Raw genomic sequence first — 20,301 nt, 5'->3', positions numbered from 1 at the left:
AACAGTGAGAAAATAATAATTTTGTGACTGTAACTGGCATCTCGCTCTGTCTGCCTCAATAACTTACTTAACACCAACTCTTTCTCTCTCTCTCTCTCTCTCACACACACACACACCAACTCTCTCTCTCTCTTTGTCTCTCTCACGATCTCTCTCGCTGACTCTCTCTCGCTGACTCTCACTCGCTGACTCTCTCTTGCTGACTCTCTTTTGCTGACTCTCTCGCTGACTCTCTCTCTCGCTGACTCTCTCTCTCGCTGTCTCTCTCTCTAACACATGCACAAACTCTGCCTCTACCTCTCTCTCACTCACACACACACACACACACACACACACACACACACACACACACACACACACACACACACACACACACACACACTCACTCAATGTGTTGTTCAGGGCTCTGGAAGAATTGCAGAGTGCCTGAGGCGCTGTTTTCAGAAGGCTGAAGCACTCACTGCCATTCTACATTACCACCATACCCCTAGATACTCCAAAAACATTGACTAAGAGTTTGGTTCTAACTGGCTCACAGTAACGCTATGCTAGAACTCTTGATCCTTCCAACACTCTGGCCTGTAGCTGTATCAAGGGATAAAGTGCACAATCATGTTTTGCTAAGAATTACGAGCATTCACAGAGATGATGTCAAGGCTATCATATCAAATTATACTCAATGGTGCCTTTCCATTTGGACCAGTCAGCTAGTGACAAAAGGTCAAGTGGACAGAAGAGTGGAGAGCCTGTTATGTTTCTTTCCTAGAATTCATCAAATTTAATTGAGGACCAAATGTTTCATGTAGCATGAATAGCAATGGCTTCGATACAGCCGCCATGCCATTTCTCTGTGATTTCATTACTATCTGGTCTTGAATAAATGCTGGGAACGTCATTTGGAAAGTTAATTCCAGCCTGACTGGGATGTACACACAAAGCTATTTGTTTGGTATAAATCAAAGAGCACAATGTCACTGTGTGTTTCTCCTCGAGAAACAGACGTGGGCACACACACACACAGACACACATATACTATTAGCAGAGAGAGAGAAAATAGTTATACAGACGGCTTTGTGTGTACTGAGTGTATAACTTTATACTATAGAAATATCGGTGCTACTTCAATGTCTGTAGGCCTATACTTTTGAGTGTACACAGTGCCTTCAGAAAGTATTCACACCCCTTGACTTTTTACACATTTTGTTGTGTTGCAGCATGAATTTAAAAATGATTAAATAGAGATTTTGTGTCACTGGCCTACACAAAATACCCCATAATGTCAAAGTGGAATTATGTTTATAGAAATGTTTACAAATTCATAAAAAATGTAATGCTCAATGTCTTTAGTCAATAAGAATTCAACCCCTTTGTTATGGCAAGCCCAAATACGTTCAGGATTTATGTCCTGAATACAAAGTGTTATGTTTGGTGCAAATCCAGCCCAAATCAAATCAAAATCAAATGTATTTATATAGCCCTTCTTACATCAGCTGATATCTCAAAGTGCTGTACAGAAACCCAGCCTAAAACCCCAAACAGCAAGCAACGCAGGTGTAGAAGCACGGTGGCTAGGAAAAACTCCCTAGAAAGGCCAAAACCTAGGAAGAAACCTAGAGAGGAACCAGGCTATGAGGGGTGGCCAGTCCTCTTCTGGCTGTGCCGGGTGGAGATTATAACAGCACATGGCCTAGATGTTCAAATGTTCATAAATGACCAGCATGGTCAAATAATAATAATCATAGTAGTTGTCGAGGGTGCAACAAGTCAGTAACACAAGAGTAAGTGTCAGTTGGCTTTTTCATAGCCGATCTTTGAGAGTATCTCTACCGCTCCTGCTGTCTCTAGAGAGTTGAAAACAGCAGGTCTGGGACAGGTAGCACGTCCGGTGAACAGGGCAGGGTTCCATAGCTGCAGGCAGAACAGTTGTAACTGGAGCAGCAGCACGGCCAGGTGAACTGGGGACAGCAAGGAGTCATCAAGCCAGGTAGTCCTGAGGCATGGTCCTAGGGCTCAGGTCCTCCGAGAGAGAGAAAGAAAGAAAGAGAGAATTAAAGAGAGCATATTTAAATTCACACAGGACACCGGAAAAGACAAGAGAAATACCCCAGATGTGACAGACTGACCCTAGCCCCCCCGACACATAAACTACTGCTGCATAAATACTGGAGGCTGAGACAGGAGGGGTCAGGAGACACTGTGGCCCCATCCGATGAAACCCCCCGGACAGGGCCAAACAGGTAGGATATAACCCCACCCACTTTGCCAAAGCACAGCCTCCACACCACTGGAGGGATATCTCCAACCACCAACATACCATCCCGGGACAAGGCCGAGTATAGCCCACAAAGATCTCCGCCACGGCACAACCCAAGGGGGGGCGCCAACCCAGACAGGAAGACCACGTCAGTGACTCAACCCACTCAAGTGACACACCCCTCCCAGGAACGGCATGGAAGAACACCAGTAAGCCAGTGACTCAGCCCCCGTAATAGGGGTAGAGGCAGAGAATTCCAGTTGAAAGAGGGGAAACCGGCCAGGCAGAGACAGCAAGGGCGGTTCGTTGCTCCAGCCTTTCCGTTCACCTTCACACCCCTGGGCCAGACTACACTTAATCATAGGACCTACTGAAGAGATGTGTCTTCAGTAAAGACTTAAAGGTTGAGACTGAGTCTGCACATCACTGAGTACCACTCTTCATATTTTCAAGCATGGTGGTGGCTTCTTCATGTTATGGATATGCTTGTCATCAATTCTTTTGTTGCTGATAAAATAAATGTAATAGAACTCAGCACAGGCAAAATCCTAGAGGAAAATCTGGTTCAGTCTGCTTTCCAACAGACACTGGATGAAAAATGTACCATTTAGCAAGACAATATCCTAAAGCACAAGGCCAAATCTACACTGGAGTTGTTTACCAAGACAACATTGAATGGTCCAGAGTGGCCTAGTTACAGTTTTGACTTAAATTGGCCTGAAAATCTATGGCAAGACTTGAAAATGGCTGTCTAGCAATGATCAACAACCAACTTGACAGAGCTTGAAGAATGTTTTTAATGGTAATGTGCAAGTATTGTACAATCCCGGTGTGCAAAGAGACTTACCCGGAAAGACACAACTGTAATCGCTGCTAAAGGTGATTCTAACATGTATTGACTCAGGTGTGAGAATGCTAACGTAAATGAGATATTTCTGTATTTAATTTTCAATAAATTTGCTAACATTTCTAAAAACATGTTATTACTTTGTCATTATGGTGTATTGTGTGTAGATGGGTGGGGGGAAATATCTATTTAATCAATTTTGACAACAACAAAATGTGGAAAAAGTCAAAGGCTATGACTATTTTCTGAAGGCACTGTTTACTCTGTTTGGATGGTATAGACATATCAATGCAATATTAATCTCTGTATATCCTATTGAGTGTACATACCCTGGGTGGTATAGAAATGCCACTGCCATTTCAATTTTTGTATATCCTTTTGAGTGTACTCTGAAACCATGGAATAGAAATGCCAGAGCTATTTCAATGTGTACAGTTGAGTCGGAAATTTACATACACTTCGGTTGGAGTCTTTAAAACTTGTTTTCCAACCACTCCACAAATTTCTTGTTAACAAACCATAGTTTTGGCAAGTCGTATAGGACATCTATTTTGTGCATGACAGTAATTTTTACAAAAATTGTTTAAAGACAGATTATTTCACTTATTCACGGTATCACAATTCCAGTGGGTCAGAAGTTTACATACACTAAGTTGAGTGTGCCTTTAACCTCTTACATCTAGACGTTCCGCTAGCGGAACACCTGCTCCAATATCCAATGATAGGCGTGGCGCGAATTACAAATTCCTCAAAAATACAAAAACTTCAATTTTTCAAACATATGACTATTTCACAGCATTTTAAAGACAAGACTCTCCTTTATCTAACCACACTGTCCGATTTCAAAAAGGCTTTACAGCGAAAGCAAAACATTACATTATGTCAGCAGAGTACCAAGCCAGAAATAATCAGACACCCATTTTTCAAGCTAGCATATAATGTCACAAAAACCCAGAAGACAGCTAAATGCAGCACTAACCTTTGATGATCTTCATCAGATGACAAACCTAGGACATTATGTTATACAATACATGCATGTTTTGTTCAATCAAGTTCATATTTATATCAAAAAACAGCTTTTTACATTAGCATGTGACGTTCAGAACTAGCATACCCCCCGCAAACTTCCGGAGGAATTTGCAAACATTTTACTAAATTACTCACGATAAACGTTCACAAAAAGCATAACAATTATTTTAAGAATTATAGATACAGAACTCCTCTATGCACTCGATATGTCCGATTTTAAAATAGCTTTTTGGTGAAAGCACATTTTGCAATATTCTAAGTACATAGCCCAGCCATCACGGGCTAGCTATTTAGACACCCGGCAAGTTTAGCCTTCACCAAAATCAGATTTACTATTATAAAAGTTTGATTACCTTTTGTTGTCTTCGTCAGAATGCACTCCCAGGACTGCTACTTCAATAACAAATGTTGGTTTGGTCCAAAATAATCCATCGTTATATCCGAATAGCGGCATTTTGTTCATGCGTCCCAGACACTATCCGAAATGGTAAATCAGGGTCGTGCGCATGGCGCAATTCGTGACAAAAAAATTCTAAATATTCCATTACCGTACTTTCGAAGCATGTCAACCGCTGTTTAAAATCAATTTTTATGCAATTTATCTCGTAAAAAAGCGATAATATTCCGACCGGGAATCTCCTTTTCGGCAAACAGAGGAAAAATCACAAAGACGGGGGCGGCCAGGGCACGCGCCTAAGCCCACAGTCCCTTGATCGGCCACTTGAGAAAGGCGATAATGTGTTTCAGCCTGGGGCTGGGATGACGACATTCAGGTTTTTCCCGGGCTCTGAGCGCCCATGGAAGACGTAGGAAGTGTCACGTTAGAGCAGAGATCCTTTGTAAAAGATAGAGATGGCAAAGAAGTTCAAGAAATGGTCAGACAGGCCACTTCCTGTAAAGGAATCTCTCAGGTTTTGACCTGCCATTTGAGTTCTGTTATACTCACAGACACCATTCAAACAGTTTTAGAAACGTTGGAGTGTTTTCTATCCAAAGCCAATAATTATATGCATATTCTAGTTACTGAGCAGGAGTAGTAACCAGATTAAATCGGGTACGTTTTTTTATCCAGCCGTGAAAATACTGCCCCCTAGCCATAACAGGTTAAACAGCTTTGAAAATTCCAGAAAATGATGTCATGGCTTTAGAAGCTTCTGATAGGCTAATTGACATAATTTGAGTCAATTGGAGTTGTACCTGTGGATGTATTTCAAGGCCTACCTTCTTTGCTTGACATCATGGGAAAATCCAAAGAAATCAGCCAAGATGTCAGAAAAAAATTGTAGACCTTCACAAGTCTGGTTCATCCTTGGGAGCAATTTCCAAACACCTGAAGGTACCACGTTCATCTGTACAAACAATAGTACGCAAGTATAAGCACCATGGGACCATGCAGCCATCATACAGCTCAGGAAGGAGACGCGTTCTGTCTCCTAGAGATGAACATACTTTTGAGCAAATCAATCCCAGAACAACAGCAAAGGACCTTGCTGGAGGAAACAGGTACAAAAGTATCTATATCCACAGTAAAACGAGTCCCGTATCGACATAACCTGAAAGGCCGCTAGCAAGGAATAAGCCACTGCTCCAAAACCACCATTAAAAAGCCAGACTACGGTTCGCAACTGCACATGGGGACAAAGATTGTACTTTTTGGAGAAATGTCCTCTGGTCTGATGAAACTAAAATAGAACTGTACAGCCATAATGACCATCGTTATGTTTAGAGGAAAAAGGGGGAGGGTTGCAAGCCGAAGAACACCATCCCAACCGTGAAGCACGGGGGTGGCAGCATCATGTTGGGGGGTGCTTTGCTGCAGGAGGGACTGGTGCACTTCACAAAATAGATGGCATCATGAGGGGGAGAAATTATATGGATATATTGTAGCAACATCTCAAGGCATCAGTCAGGAAGTTAAAGTTTGGTCGCAAATGGGTCTTCCAAATGGACAATGACCCCCAAGCATACTTCCAAAGTTGTGGCAAAATGGCTTAAGGACAACAAAGTCAAGGTATTGGAGTGGCCATCATAAAGCCCTGACCTCAATCCCATAGAAAATGTGTGGGCAGAACTGAAAAAGCGTGTGCGAGCAAGGAGGCCTACAAACCTGGCTCAGTTACACCAGCTCTGTCAGGAGGAATGGGCCAAAATTCACCTGACTTATTTTGGGAAGCTTGTGGAAGGCTACCCAAAACGTTTGACCCAAGGTAAACATTTTAAAGACAATGCTACCAAATACTATTTGAGTGTATGTAAACTTCTGGCCCACTGGGAATGTGATGAAAGAAATAAAAGCTGAAATAAATCATTCTCTCTACTATTATTCTGATATTTCACATTCTTAAACTAAAGTGGTGATCCTAACTGACCTAAGACAGGGAATTCTTACTCTGATTAAATGTCAAGACTTGTGAAATTCTGAGTTTAAATGTATTTGGCTAAGGTGTATGTAAACTTCTGTCTTCAACTGTATATCCTTTTAAGTGTATACTCTGGGTGGTAAAGAAAAGCCAGCGCTACGGTACTTCAATCTCTGTATCATATTGTCGAGCACCGTGGGATATGGTTGTGATTGCAGCAACATATGAGACAGTCACACTCCCAACTCCCAATCTGTTCTATCACAACTAACAGGAGAGACATATATCTTAATCATACAGAAGTTTACACTCATCTCTGTGTAGAGGTCTTAATAGACTCACAGCCATAACTCACAACAGCCAGTATCTAAATGACAAGCATCCGATGCGCTCCACACATCAATCTTTACTCCCAAAATACATTTGGGGAATTTGTTTACATTCAAAAGCCTACATTCAATCAAGGGCAATTTGTTTTTAATAAAAAATCAAATAAAAAAAACTCACCACCCCCCCATTTCCAGATTACATCTCTAAAAGTCCTGCAAGTGCCAATCGAGTTATAGGCCTAGTATGTGTACAAATTCTCAACAAAAAAGGAGCATCGTTTCTATTTCTTTTGGGAGTAGAGATTGATGTGTGGAGCGTGTCGGATGCTTGTCGTTTAGCTGCTGGCTGTTGTGAGTTATGGCTGTGAGTCTATTAAGACCTCTACACTGAGAGATGAGAAGGTGTAAACTTCTGCCTGATTAATACAATGCCCCCACCATTCATCAACAACAAAAAAAAATGTAATTTTGTCCAAACTTTGGCTGTGAGTGGAAACTCATTTAAACTGCGTGTAGGATGTTGAATCACCGCGCGAGTGGTTTGGTGTAGTTGTAGCACGCACGCACGCACGCACGCACGCACTCACTCACTCACTCACGCACGCACGCACGCACGCACGCACGCACACACACACGGAGACAGAGCGACAGAGATGTAGAGAGGAAGGGAGAGAGCGAGAGAGCTAGAGGCAGGGCCTCCCCTGTAAATTGGCTTTAAAACACTCTATTAATGGAGTCTCTCGCATCGGCAGTATGATTCCACTCAACACAGAGGCATTTACTGAAAGGAGTAAGGGAGGGGGAAATAAATACGATAATACTGTGGATGTAATTGTATATACTCTCTCTCCCTGCATCGTTCTCTCTCCCTCCCCCTGCGTCTCTCTCTCTCCCTTTCTTTCTCTCCCTGATTCTCTCTCGTTCTCTCTCTCTCCTGCTAACGTGTTTGGCCCATCGTGTATATTATCCATAAAACCCAGGACCTCCTGATAAATAGAGCTGTTGGTAAAGTTGCGCGCAATCAATCACCCGTCTGTAGTGGTTAGTGTGTGTGTGTCCGTGTGTTGGTGATTGTGTGTCTGTGCATTAGTGCATGTGTGCGCAAGCGCAGTATACATTATATGGGTTGAGACTTCTTTGCAGTATGATAGTGGCTGCCCCTGCGTTCTCCATCAGTGTTATACAGTTGAAGTCAGAAGTTTTACATACTTCTTAGCCAACATTTAAACTCAGTTTCTGACATTTAATCCTAGTAAAAATTCCCTGTTTTAGGTCAGTTTGGATCACCACTTTAGTTTAAGAATGTGAAATGTCAGAATAATAGTAGAGAGAATTATTTATTTCAGCTTTTATTTCTTTCATCACATTCCCAGTGGGTCAGAAGTTTACATACACTCAATTAGTATTTGGTAGTATTGCCTTTAAATTGTTTAACTTGGGTCAAACGTTTCGGGTAGCCTTCCACAAGCTTCCCACAATAAGTTGGGTGAATTTTGGCCGATTCCTCCTGACAGAGCTGGTGTAACTGAGTCAGGTTTGTAGGCCTCCTTGCTCGCACACGCTTTTTCAGTTCTGCCCACAAATGTTCTATGGGATTGAGGTCAGGGTTTTGTGATGGCCACTCCAATACCTTGACTTTGTTGTCCTTAAGCCATTTTGCCATAACTTTGGAAGTATGCTTGGGGTCATTCTCCATTTGGAAGACCCATTTGCGACCAAGCTTTAACTTCCTGACTGATGTCTTGAGATGTTGCTTCAATATATACACATAATTTTCCATCCTCATGATGCTATCTATTTTGTGAATTGCACCAGTCCCTCCTGCATCAAAGCACCCCCACAACATGATGCTGCCACCCCTGTGCTTCACGGTTGGGATGGTGTTCTTCGACTTGCAAGCGTCCCCCTTTTTCCTCCAAACATAACGATGGTCATTATGGCCAAACAGTTCTATTTTTGTTTCATCAGACCAGAGGAAATTTCTCCAAAAAGTACGATCTTTGTCCCCATGTGCAGTTGCAAACAGTAGTCTGGCTTTTTAATGGTGGTTTTGGAGCAGTGGCTTCTTCCTTGCTGATCGGCCTTTCAGGTTATGTCAACATAAGACTCGTTTTACTGTGGATATAAATCAAATTGTATTCGTCACATACACATGGTTTGCAGATGTTAATGCGAGTGTAGCGAAATGCTTGTGCTTCTAGTTCCGACCGTGCAGTGGTATCTAACAAGAAATCTAACAATTTCACAACAACTACCTTTATACACACAAGTGTAAATGAATAAGAATATGTACATATAAATATATGGATGAGCGATAGCCTAACAGCATAGGCAAGATGCAGTAGATGGTATAGAGTACAGTATATACATTTGAGATGAGTAATGTAGGGTATGTAAACATTATATAAAGTGTCGTTGTTTAAAGTGACTAGTGATACATTTATTACATCCAATTTTTAATTATTAAAGTGGCTAGAGATTTGAGTTAGTATGTTGGCAACAGCCACTCAATGTTAGTGATGGCTGTTGAACAGTCTGATGGCCTTGAGATAGAAGCTGTTTTTCAGTCTCTCGGTCCCAGCTTTGATTCACCTCTACTGACCTCGCCTTCTGGATGATAGCGGGGTGAACACGCTGTGGCTTGGGTGGTTGTTGTCCTTGATGATCTTTTTGGCCTTCCTGTGACATCGGGTGGTGTAGGTGTCCTGGGGGGCAGTTAGTTTGCCCCCGGTGATGCGTTGTGCAGACCTCACTACCCTCTGGAGAGCCTTACGGTTGTGGGCGGAGCAGTTGCCATACCAGGCTGTGATACAACCCGACAGAATGCTCTCGATTGTGCATCGGTAAAATTTTGTGAGTGTTTTTGGTGACAAGCCAAATTTCTTCAGCTTCCTGAGGTTGAAGAGGCGCTATTGCGCCTTCTTCACCACGCTGTCAGTGTGGGTGGACCATTTCAGTTTGTCCGTGATGTGTACGCCAAAGAACTTAAAACTTTCCACCTTCTGCACTACTGTCCCGTCGATGTGGATAGGTGGGTGCTCCCTCTGCTGTTTCCTGAAGTCCACGATCATCTCCTTTGTTTTGTTGACGTTGAGTGTGAGGTTATTTTCCTGACACCACACTTCGAGGGCCCTCACCTTCTCCCTGTAGGCCGTCTCGTCGTTGTTGGTAATCAAGCCTGCCACTGTAGTGTCGTTTGCAAACTTGATGATTGAGTTGGAGGCGTACATGGCCACGCAGTCAAGGGGAACAGGGAGTACAGGAGAGGGCTGAGAACGCACCCTTGTGGGGCCCCAGTGTTGAGGATCAGTGGGGTGGAGATGTTGTTTCCTACCCTCACCACCTGGGAGCGGCCTTTCAGAAAGTCCAGCACCCAGTTGCACAGGGCGGGGTCGAGACCCAGGGTCTGCTTACTGCCCCAATAAGAGGTGATATAGATACTTTTGTACCTGTTTCCTCCAGCATCTTCACAAGGTCCTTTGCTGTTGTTCTGGGATTGATTTGCACTTTTCGCACCAAAGTACGTTAATCTCTAGGAGACAGAACGCGCATCCTTCCTGAGCGGTATGACAGCTGCGTGGTCCCATGGTGTTTATACTTGCGTACTGTTGTTTGTGCAGATGAACGTGGTAACTCAGGCGTTTGGAAATTTCTCCCAAGGATGAACCAGACTTGTGGAGGTCTACAATTTCTTTTCTGAGGTCTTGGCTGATTTCGTTTGATTTCCCCATGATGTCAAGCAAAGAGGCACTGCGTTTGAAGGTAGGCCTTGAAATACATCCACAGGTATAACTCCAATTGACTCAAATTATGTCAATTAGCCTATCAGAAGCTTCTAAAGCCATGACATCATTTTCTGGAATTTTCAAAGCTGTTTAAAGGCACAGTGAACTTAGTGTATGTAAACTTCTGACCCACTGGAATTGTGATACAGTGAATTATAAGTGAAATAATCTGTCTGTAAACAGTTCTTGGAAAAATTACTTGTCATGCACAAAGTAGATGTCCTAACCGACTTGCCAAAACTATAGTTTGTTAATAAGAAATGTGTGGAGTGGTTGAAAAACGAGTTTTAATGACTCCAACCTAAGTGTATGTAAACTTCCGACTTCAACTGTACAGTATAAGTGTTGACTTCTTTGCAGTATGATAGTGACTGCCCCTGCATTCTCCATCAGTGATATACAGTATAAGTGTTGACTTCTTTGCAGTATGATAGTGACTGCATCTGCATTCTCCATCAGTGATATACAGTATAAGTGTTGACTTCTTTGCAGTATGATAGTGACTGCCCCTGCATTCTCCATCAGTGATATACAGTATAAGTGTTGACTTCTTTGCAGTATGATAGTGACTGCCCCTGCATTCTCCATCAGTCATATATAGTATACGGGTTGAGACTTCTTTGCAGTATGATAGTGACTGCCCCTGCATTCTCCATCAGTGATATATAGTATAAGGGTTGAGACTTCTTTGCAGTTTGATAGTGACTGCCCCTGCATTTTCCATCGGTGATCAATAAACACCACACCGGGGGGCCGCACGGCTCTGATGCTGACGAGGGGCTCAGTAGATTGTTGTTTTTTCATCCGTACTCGCAAATCTCCTAAAAGCAGTTATCACTCCCCACGACAGCGACCTGTCTTAGGCCCTGCAGTTTATCAGTGTGTGTGGCTGCGTGTCTGGCTTGGCCCGGACCCACCACAGTGAGCCAAAAGCGCAGCTAAATAATTAAACTGCTTCTTTCTGGCTCCTGCTTCGCTATGTGCCGCCTGCGATACGGACAGGACTCAATAACCATAGCCGCCTCCTCATTTCAGTGATTTCAGAGAGGCTAAATAAATAAATGTAATTATTGTCTTACATAAGAGCCAAATAGAAAGCAGTGAGAGCAGCGGAGATAGATTTGGCCGAGGAGCTATCTTAGGAGGTGATTTGGGGAAGAGAGACCGGGACACAAGGACAACTTGGAGAGACGGGGTTGTGAACTTACCTCTACTGGGCCTGTGACGTTTACTCTGGGTCTGTGACTTGGCTTTGCGTCTGTGACTGTGTGTCTGCTTGGGCCTTAATCTCGGTTAAACCAAAGCTAAAATCTTGCGTAATGTGTTAGTCCATTATGATCCCCAGGAGCACTGTCACACACACACACATGCACAGACATACGCTAAGCACACACACAGTCCACCCTCTATCCATCTATCCGCTTTGATCTCTCGTTAACTCTGTGGGGAGAAAAGACAGCAGAGTCCTCTTGAGAAGTACCAGGCTTTTCATTTGACTTAATACAATCTGAGCACCATCCAGGAATGTCCTATTCAGTGTGAGTAGAGCATTTCGTCATGGTACAATTGAATCAATGGGTCTTTGGTTTACCTTTGTGCAGGTGCTTGAATCCATATAACTGTACTTTGCGTAAGTGGTCTGCTTGAAAGGCCTTGTAATTCCTGAAGAGAATTCTTTAACACATGGACCCGTCATTTTCTAAACGTGCATTTTTTTCCACTGGCCTTGCTTCTTTAGAGAGGCTGTTAATTGTTCAGATGTTTTTGAGTCTTCTGAGGGGCCTCTTTTGATGCTGTTTTGAATGTGACTTAAAAGATTTAGACACACAGACATTGTACCCCCTTCATTCTGAAGTGCCCCTACCTGTGTTAGTAAAGTGATTTCTGCAGCAGCCTGTGAGATGTGTGTAATTAAGGTCTATTAAGCTCATTAGCGGAATATAAATGATAGCCAACAGCTGGTCATTAGAATGTTTAAGTCATTAATGAAGGACTCTCACCAGCCAGTCACCAGGGAGGTGGTTTTGACTACGGGCTTATTCTACACATTAGGTAGTACACTGAATACCAATGAGTTGTCCTATAGAATATCCTCTGGAAGTCCATATACTCTATTATGTACCATTATATGCAGCACTTTACACTGTGCCCAACCTCAATATCCAAATTTCTTGCATTTGCGATTCTAGGATGTATGACAATGAAACTAACACTGTGCCTCTGACTAAACTAGTCAACAAACAACATGTCCTTGTACATTCAAATATACTACAAAAGTATGTGGACACCTGCTCGTCGAACATCATATTCCAAAATCATAGGCATTAATATGGAGTTGGTCCTCCCTTTGCTGCTATAACAGCCTCCACTCTTCTGGGAAGGTTTTCCACTAGATGTTGGAACATTGCTGCGGGGACTTGCTTCCATTCAGCCACAAGCATTAGTGAGGTTGGGCGTTTAGGCCAGGCTCGCTGTCAGCATTCCAATTCATCCCAAAGGTGTTCGATGGGGTTGAGGTCAGGGCTTTGTGCAGGCCAGTCAAGTTCTTCCACTCCAATCTCGACACACCATTTCTGTATGGACCTTGCTTTGTGCATGTGGGCATTGTCATGCTGAAACAGGAAAGGCCCTTCCCCAAAGTTGGAAGCACATAATCGTCTAGCATGTCATTATATGCTGTAGCGTTAAGATTTCACTTCACTGGAACTAAGTGGCCTAGCACGAACCATGAAAAACAGTCCCAGACCAAACTTTACAGAGTCCAATGCCGGAGATCTTTACACCACTCCAGCCAATGCTTGGCATTGCACGTGGTGGTCTTAGGCATGTGTGCGGCTACTCGGCCATGGAAACCCATTTCATTAAACTGCTGACTAACAGTTATTGTGCTGATGTTGCTGCCAGAGGCAGTTTGGAACACGGTAGTGAGTGTTGCAACTGAGGACAGACGATTTTTACACAATGTGCGCATCAGCACTCGGCGGTCCAATTCTGTGAGCACTTCGCGGCTGAGCCTTTGGTGCTCCTAGATGTTTCCACTTCACAATAACATCACTTACAGTTGACCTGGGCAGCTTTAGCAGGGCAGAAATTTCACGAACTGACTTGTTGGAAAGGTGCCACGTTGAAAGTCACTGAGCTCTACGGTACGGGCCATTCTACTGCCAATGTTTCTCTATGGAGATTGCATGGCTGTGTGCTCGATTTTATACATCTGTCAGCAACGGGTGTGGCTGAAATAGCCGAAGCCACTAATTTGGAGGGGTGTTCACATACTTTTGGCCATCTACATACTGAACAAAAATATGAACGCAACATGTTAAGTGTTGGTCCCATGTTTCATGAGCTGAAATAAAAGATCCCAGAAATGTTCCATATAGACAAAAAGCTTATTTCTCTCTGTGCATAAATTTGTTTACATCCGTGTTAGTGAGCATTTCTCCAAGATAATCCATCCACCTGACAGGTGTGGCATATCAAACAGCATGATCATTACACAGGTGCACCTTGTGCTGGAGACAATAAAAGGCCACTCTAAAATGTGCGGTTTTGTCACACAACACAAAGCCACAGATGTCTCAAGTTTTGAGGGAGCGTGCAATTGGCATGCTGAATGCAGGAATGTCCACCAGAGCTGTTGCCAGATAATTAAATGTTAATTTCTCTACCGTAAGCTGCCTCCGACGTTGTTTTAGAGAATTTGGCAGTACTTTCAACCGGCCTCACAATCGCAGACCACGTGTAATCACGCCAGCCCAGCTTCTTCACCTGCGGGATCGCCCCTACCACGACTACCATCTAGACCCATTTTTGATACAGAAATAAAACCCTGGAACAGAAACACATTTGTTATTTGCAGAAGGGTGGAATTGCATTAAATAAAATAATTCATTTCCAACCAGGGACTGTAGTGACGCCTCTTGCACTGAGATGCAGTGCCTTAGACCACTGCGTCCGTGTGTGTGTGAACTATTTCAAATCAAATTGATTTATATAGCCCTTCTTACATCAGCTGATATCTCAAAGTGCTATACAGACACCCAGCCTAAAAATGTAACTGTACTGGAATGCTTAAAAGGCAGCAAAAAAAATGTAATATTGGTTATCGGTATAAATTTTGGGGCAAGGAAAATATCCTGATAATATCAGGTTCTGACCAATAGATGACACTGTTCTGCTATTAGGTGCTACTTTTTTAAAGAATACCTCTCCATTGTTAAAGGGATAGTTCACCTAAATTACAAATACATGTTGTTTTCTAACTGTAATCAGTGTATGGACCAGGTATAACAGCAACCCATGCTTTGGTTTTGCTGGCCACTGTTTCAAATGGTAACTTTTTTGCGTTTATGGCACAAATCCAATGCAAGTCGGTGGTACCTATATTAGCATTTTTGCGCTTCATATCCAAATCATGGGAACCGGTTAATAACATTATTTTACATTTCAAGCATTTTTTTCAGTCCCACAAAAAAACGGCATCAAGGCGTATATGCAAAGCACTCACTCTGTCACTCAGAAGCTTCTCTTTCCCGTTTCACATTTGATTTATTTACAACAATAAGGTAAGATGTGATTTGAATTCTGGTGCCGCTGTGCACCCAAGGTTGTTAGTTATCTCTGGTCCAAGGAGTTGAGCTAGCCTCTGCGTTGAGCCAACTTTCCGACGTTCATCCTTGTTAGGATATAATTATTTGATTCGGTGAAATAATGATAGGCCTACTGAAATCCTAAACACATTGTAATGCATGTCTTATCATGATGCCCAATGCTTTAAGCCAAGCCTCCTCCATGTCCAGCCCTATCTCTTGCGCTCTCCCCACCCCGCAGCATTTCAGTCACATCTCGTTCCCTACACTTGTCTATCAAGCATACAAACAGCTAGCTTGCCCGGTCCGTAGAAAGCTGCTCTATCTGCACTGATTGGTGGAGTAATTTAATGAGCTAAATGTAAAAACTGTTGATTTCACAAGTTAAAAAAGGAAATATATGAACCAGTACTTTTTTATTCTGGTTCAAACCAGTTCAGAATTTTGGAACAGTGGAACAGAATGAAAAACATATTGGTTCTGTTCAGAATGAAATGATACGCAGCAGATTGTTAAATAGAATTACTCGCTGATTAAAAGTGTGTGTTCCTCTTGCTCCTCTGAGCTGATGCTTTCACTACTGTTGCTCCTGGCGACACCTTCACATTCACACACTGTAATGTTCACAGAGTGGTGTGCCCTTCTCTCTCACTTGGTCCTTGCTGTTTTTCTGTCTCTCTCGCTCTCTCTCTGTGGCCATATCACTTATTCTCTGTGTCTCACTGCACTCCCCTCTCTCTCTCTGTTCCTCTCGCTCTCTCTCTCTCTCTCTCTCTCTCTCTCTCTCTCTCTCTCTCTCTCTCTCTCTCTCTCTCTCTCTCTCTCTCTCTCTCTCTCTCTCTCTCTCTCTCTCTCTCTCTCTCTCTCTCTCTCTCTCTCTCTCTCTCTCTCTCTCTCTCTCTCTCTCTCTGCCCCACAGGGTCTGATGATCCTGCTGCAGAACCTACCCACCATGCACTGGGGCAACGAGGAGGTCAGCGTGCTCCTGGCCGAGGCCTACAGGCTGAAGTTTGCCTTCGCTGACGCCCCCAACCACTACAAGAGATGAGTGTGGCCCATGTGGCCCCTGACAGTTAGCTACTGAACCTCTGACAGAGGGCCCCTGGAGGACGGATGGACCCCCTCCTCGACTTTCTTGTCCCTCGGCAGTCCACGACCATTGCTACTAGTAGATTAAAACAAAAACAACATTTACGTCCCAAATGGCACCCTATTCTTTACAAAGTGCATTACTTTTGACCAGAGCCACAAGTAGTGCACTATGTAGGGAATAGGGTGCCATTTGGGTGCATCCAACCAGTGCTTCTTGGTATGTGTGTACCGTTCCAACCGACTGTTCTTCTTAACTCCTCTTCTCTTTGTTCTTAACAATGAAATTACATTTGTGCAACACTTCAACAACATCAATGCCTGTCCCATCGAAGTAGACCCCAACCAAAAAAGAAAGACCTCCAGTCAGTGTGATAATGGAGATCTTGCTGCAGAACAATGGATGACTGTTCTAGACTGTCCTGTACTGTACTGTTTGTCCCTGACTGGCCACAGCAGCCTCAACATGTCCCGAGACCTAATTAATTAATTGTAGGCCTGAACTAACCAGTGTGGGGGAGGGGGAAATAGAGATCGAGACCTGCACTAGGTTGATATCTGTCACTTTTAATTCCTAAGGAAACTGAGGACACACACGTCATCATTCTAGTCATCTCTAGCTGGCATCGAGCTCTTCTCTCATCTCCACGCTCCGTGCTTTCAGTTCCAGACAAGCGGTCAATCCCCCAGAGACAAGTGGGTTTTTAGTTAAAAACAGAAACACATTCACTTACAAGGCAATAATTAGCTAATAGGGAGATCAGAAAGTATGTTTCATTCTGACTCTGACATGGTCCGCAGGGGTGGGTCTAATAATATAAGGTCTAACACCACTCTCTGAACTCTATTGTATTATGTCAGATATTTGTGATATTTGTCAGTTGGCTGAGGGAAGGACGAGTGTCGCGTTACTCTGCCTGACGTACGATCGTCTCTGAACCTAGGACTCACTACCTAACTCCATCAGTCTATCAGTTAGACACGTTGGCACAGCACCATGCAGTGGTGAGCAGTCACCTTTTAGGCCAGGATATTTCCTAGTTAGGTCACATGGTCTGAAAACAAAAAACTCCAGGCCGTAGCCCTTTATACTCGTAACCGTATACGGGTTGATAATGGCAGATTTGGGCACTGATAAACAACTAAATTGGAACGCAGTGGCTGTACAGTAACGTGCTATACATGTCAGAGCTCTGGCTCTGCGCTTCATAGTGCTGTATGGGTTTTTGACTGACAGCTGTTCTGAACTTGAGTTCAAATATGCACTTCACATTTCCATATCATGAAACTCATGCCATATATAGTGTCAACGTTTATGATCACTATGTTTGATGTACAGTTACAGGATGGCATGGCGTCATACACAGCGTTGTCTGAACAGAATGAGCCTATGTTTGTTTATTGTGAAGAAAATTTGCCGCGGCAGACGCACTTGAATGCACTCAAGACTCCTTTCTTTGCGCACCAAGATTATCATCTGGTTCCCTGAATTGCATTGTGAAAGCAAGTAATATCGCAGGGTTGTGTTCCAAACAAAACAACTACAAGTGTATTTGCGCTAGTTCCTCAACGGCACAGCTAGGAGAGCTCATAAAGGCACCTTATAGTTGAAGACATAGTGCTTTGAAATTACCTAGGAACTGTGCACACTGGAGAGGCATGTGGCCACAAGGAGACACCAGTTAGTCCTCTCACTCAAACCCTTGTAATCGTTTTGTCTTATGTTGCACCTACCCCACATTTTCCAGGAATGTTCTTATCATGTTACTGAATATATCCAGAGTATTTTCAGATTTTGTTACCAACAAATGCAGCGAAAGTACAGTAAATGTAGAACGCACATAAAATCAAGCGTAATCATTTTCCCATAAACTCCTAACTGTTCCCTTTCAATTGCTACCATGGTCATGCATATGCTTTTCATATTTCTTCTGTAAGAAACATTTCAATTTAGCCCTATCCATATAGTCCAATTTCCACGAGTGTAAAGGATTAAAAATGACTCCCCAAAACACAGAAGTAGGACCATGAGTTTTGTTTTGTTCTGGTCAGGCTACGTGGTCAGGCAAAACTCCTGGACTATGACAATTTGTAACTGCTCATATCCCAGAACTAGGGCCCATAGTTAGATTTTTGGAAAATAAAAACTAAATTGCTGACATGGGTCATTGTACCCAGTCCAGTAGCTTTGTTCTTTATTCAGTCTATTCATAAACACTTACTGACTGAGGGTGTTAGGGTGTAATACATTAACTCTCTCCATTTGTCTTAATTTGACTGCTTAGGGTTTTTATTTGATGTACCAAACAAGTTTGTTTTTGCCTGAGGTAGCAACTACCACCACCATATTGGTGTAGAGCCCTCAAACTCAACTCTGGACTCAACTCAGTTCCACTCCTGTTTTTCATTGTTCCCCTCTAATCAGGGACTGATTTAGACTTGAGACAACCGGTGGGTGCAATTAACTATCAGGTAGAACAGAAAGCCAGCAGGCTCTGCACCACGTGGGGTAAGAGTTGTATACCCCTTGTGTAGAGGATTAATATATGATGTAAATTAGATGTTAAAATAATATGTACAACTTGTATCATCAAATACATCCTGTCAGGTAACACTGGAGACCAATAATTGTTGCATGAACCCCTCGATGATGTGTGTTGTTGATATGTGGGTTGGGAGTGAATGTATAGATGGGGCAGCTTAATACTATCAGTATTTGAACCTCCTCAGTTTCTTTTGATCATGACGGTAATGTTTTTGCGCTCCATGTCAGTTCCAGGCCCAATTTCCAATTCTCACATTGAATAGAAATGGAAAAAAACTGCACTTGATAAAAGTACATTTTCTTCCCTTTTTTTGTACGAAATATATTATTTGGAATCAGCTTTAAAAATCAGTCTCTCTCCTCCCTTTTTGATATACTGTTTACATGAGCCTCTTAAGTTGTGCCTAATGTAGAGAGAGCAGATCATCATAGATATTTATTTTACCTTAATTTATGCTCTGCAAATGAAACGAGAACGTTTATTCAGTTGATGCATTCACTGTCTGTGTTTGCTAAGCCATGACAGTGTTTGCATCCAAAATGGCCCCCTATTTCCGATATAGTGCACTACTTTATGGGCTCTGGTCAAAAGTAGTGCACTATATAGGGAATAGGGTGCCATTTGGGATGCAACCAGTGAGTCCACAGAATCACATCAGTAATTCTAGCAGCTGCCTTCTCTGGTATCCTTATGTGTTTCAACTTGGTTTGATGTTCCCAACAATCCTTACAGACACACCTTCTGTAAAAGTCACAAGCCCTTGGTTACCATGGTTACTGTGGTGACCAGGTGTCCGTCCGCTGGCTGGAGCCCTCGGACACACATACTGGACATTGCAGTCAGCATCTCATAGGGCATGACCTAACATGTTTGGTCTCCCTCCTAAAGCTTTTTTTTTTAAGGTTTGAATTTCACTCTTTCTTTTGTTCTGTTTCTTTTCAGAGATGTTAAAATGTTTCTGACCAAACTAAGACTGGTCCTCTTTCCCTTCTGACCTCTGACTAAGACATCTGAAAGTGTGAATCTCATACAGTGGAGAGGGATTGTGATTATTCTTTTTTTAAATGTATGTGTACAGAGCAAATGAATTTTGAAACAAAGATCTGTAAATAGAAAAGTGTAAATAAATGCTATATATGACCAAACTGTTTGTATACATTCATGGATGTAAACTAGTTGTACTATAATATCAAATCTGAATATCATGCTTCAATATATACGACTCCGCGTTGCGTCTTGCATAAGAACAGCCCTAGCCGTGATGTATTGGCCATATACCACACCCTTTTTGGATTTATTGCTATTATAAACTGGTTACCAACGTAATTAGAGCAGTAAATGTTTTGTGGTATATGGCCAATATCCTACGGCTTAGGGATGTTCTTGGGCACGACGCAACGCCCTTAGCCGTGGTATATTGGCCATATACCACAAACCCCTGAGGTGCATTATTACTATTGTAAACTGGTTTCC

General features: G+C 42.8%; 1 protein-coding gene across 2 annotated transcripts in view; it reads left to right on the top strand.

Annotated features, from left to right (window-relative positions):
- Positions 1-19,973, top strand: part of LOC106609109 (TBC1 domain family member 22B) — a 187,820-nt gene extending 167,847 nt beyond the window's left edge. For both annotated transcript variants that reach the window (XM_014207530.2, XM_014207531.2), the window contains exon 14: positions 16,113-19,973. In XM_014207530.2, coding sequence (XP_014063005.1) covers positions 16,113-16,241 — 129 coding nt within the window. In that variant the 3' untranslated portion in view covers positions 16,242-19,973. The remainder of the gene's footprint in view (positions 1-16,112) is intronic.
- The last annotated feature ends 328 nt before the right edge of the window (positions 19,974-20,301 follow it).

This window comes from Salmo salar, chromosome ssa07 (assembly GCF_905237065.1).
Source record: "Salmo salar chromosome ssa07, Ssal_v3.1, whole genome shotgun sequence".
Lineage (NCBI taxonomy): Eukaryota > Metazoa > Chordata > Actinopteri > Salmoniformes > Salmonidae > Salmo > Salmo salar.
This window is presented reverse-complemented; position numbering and strand designations above follow the sequence as displayed.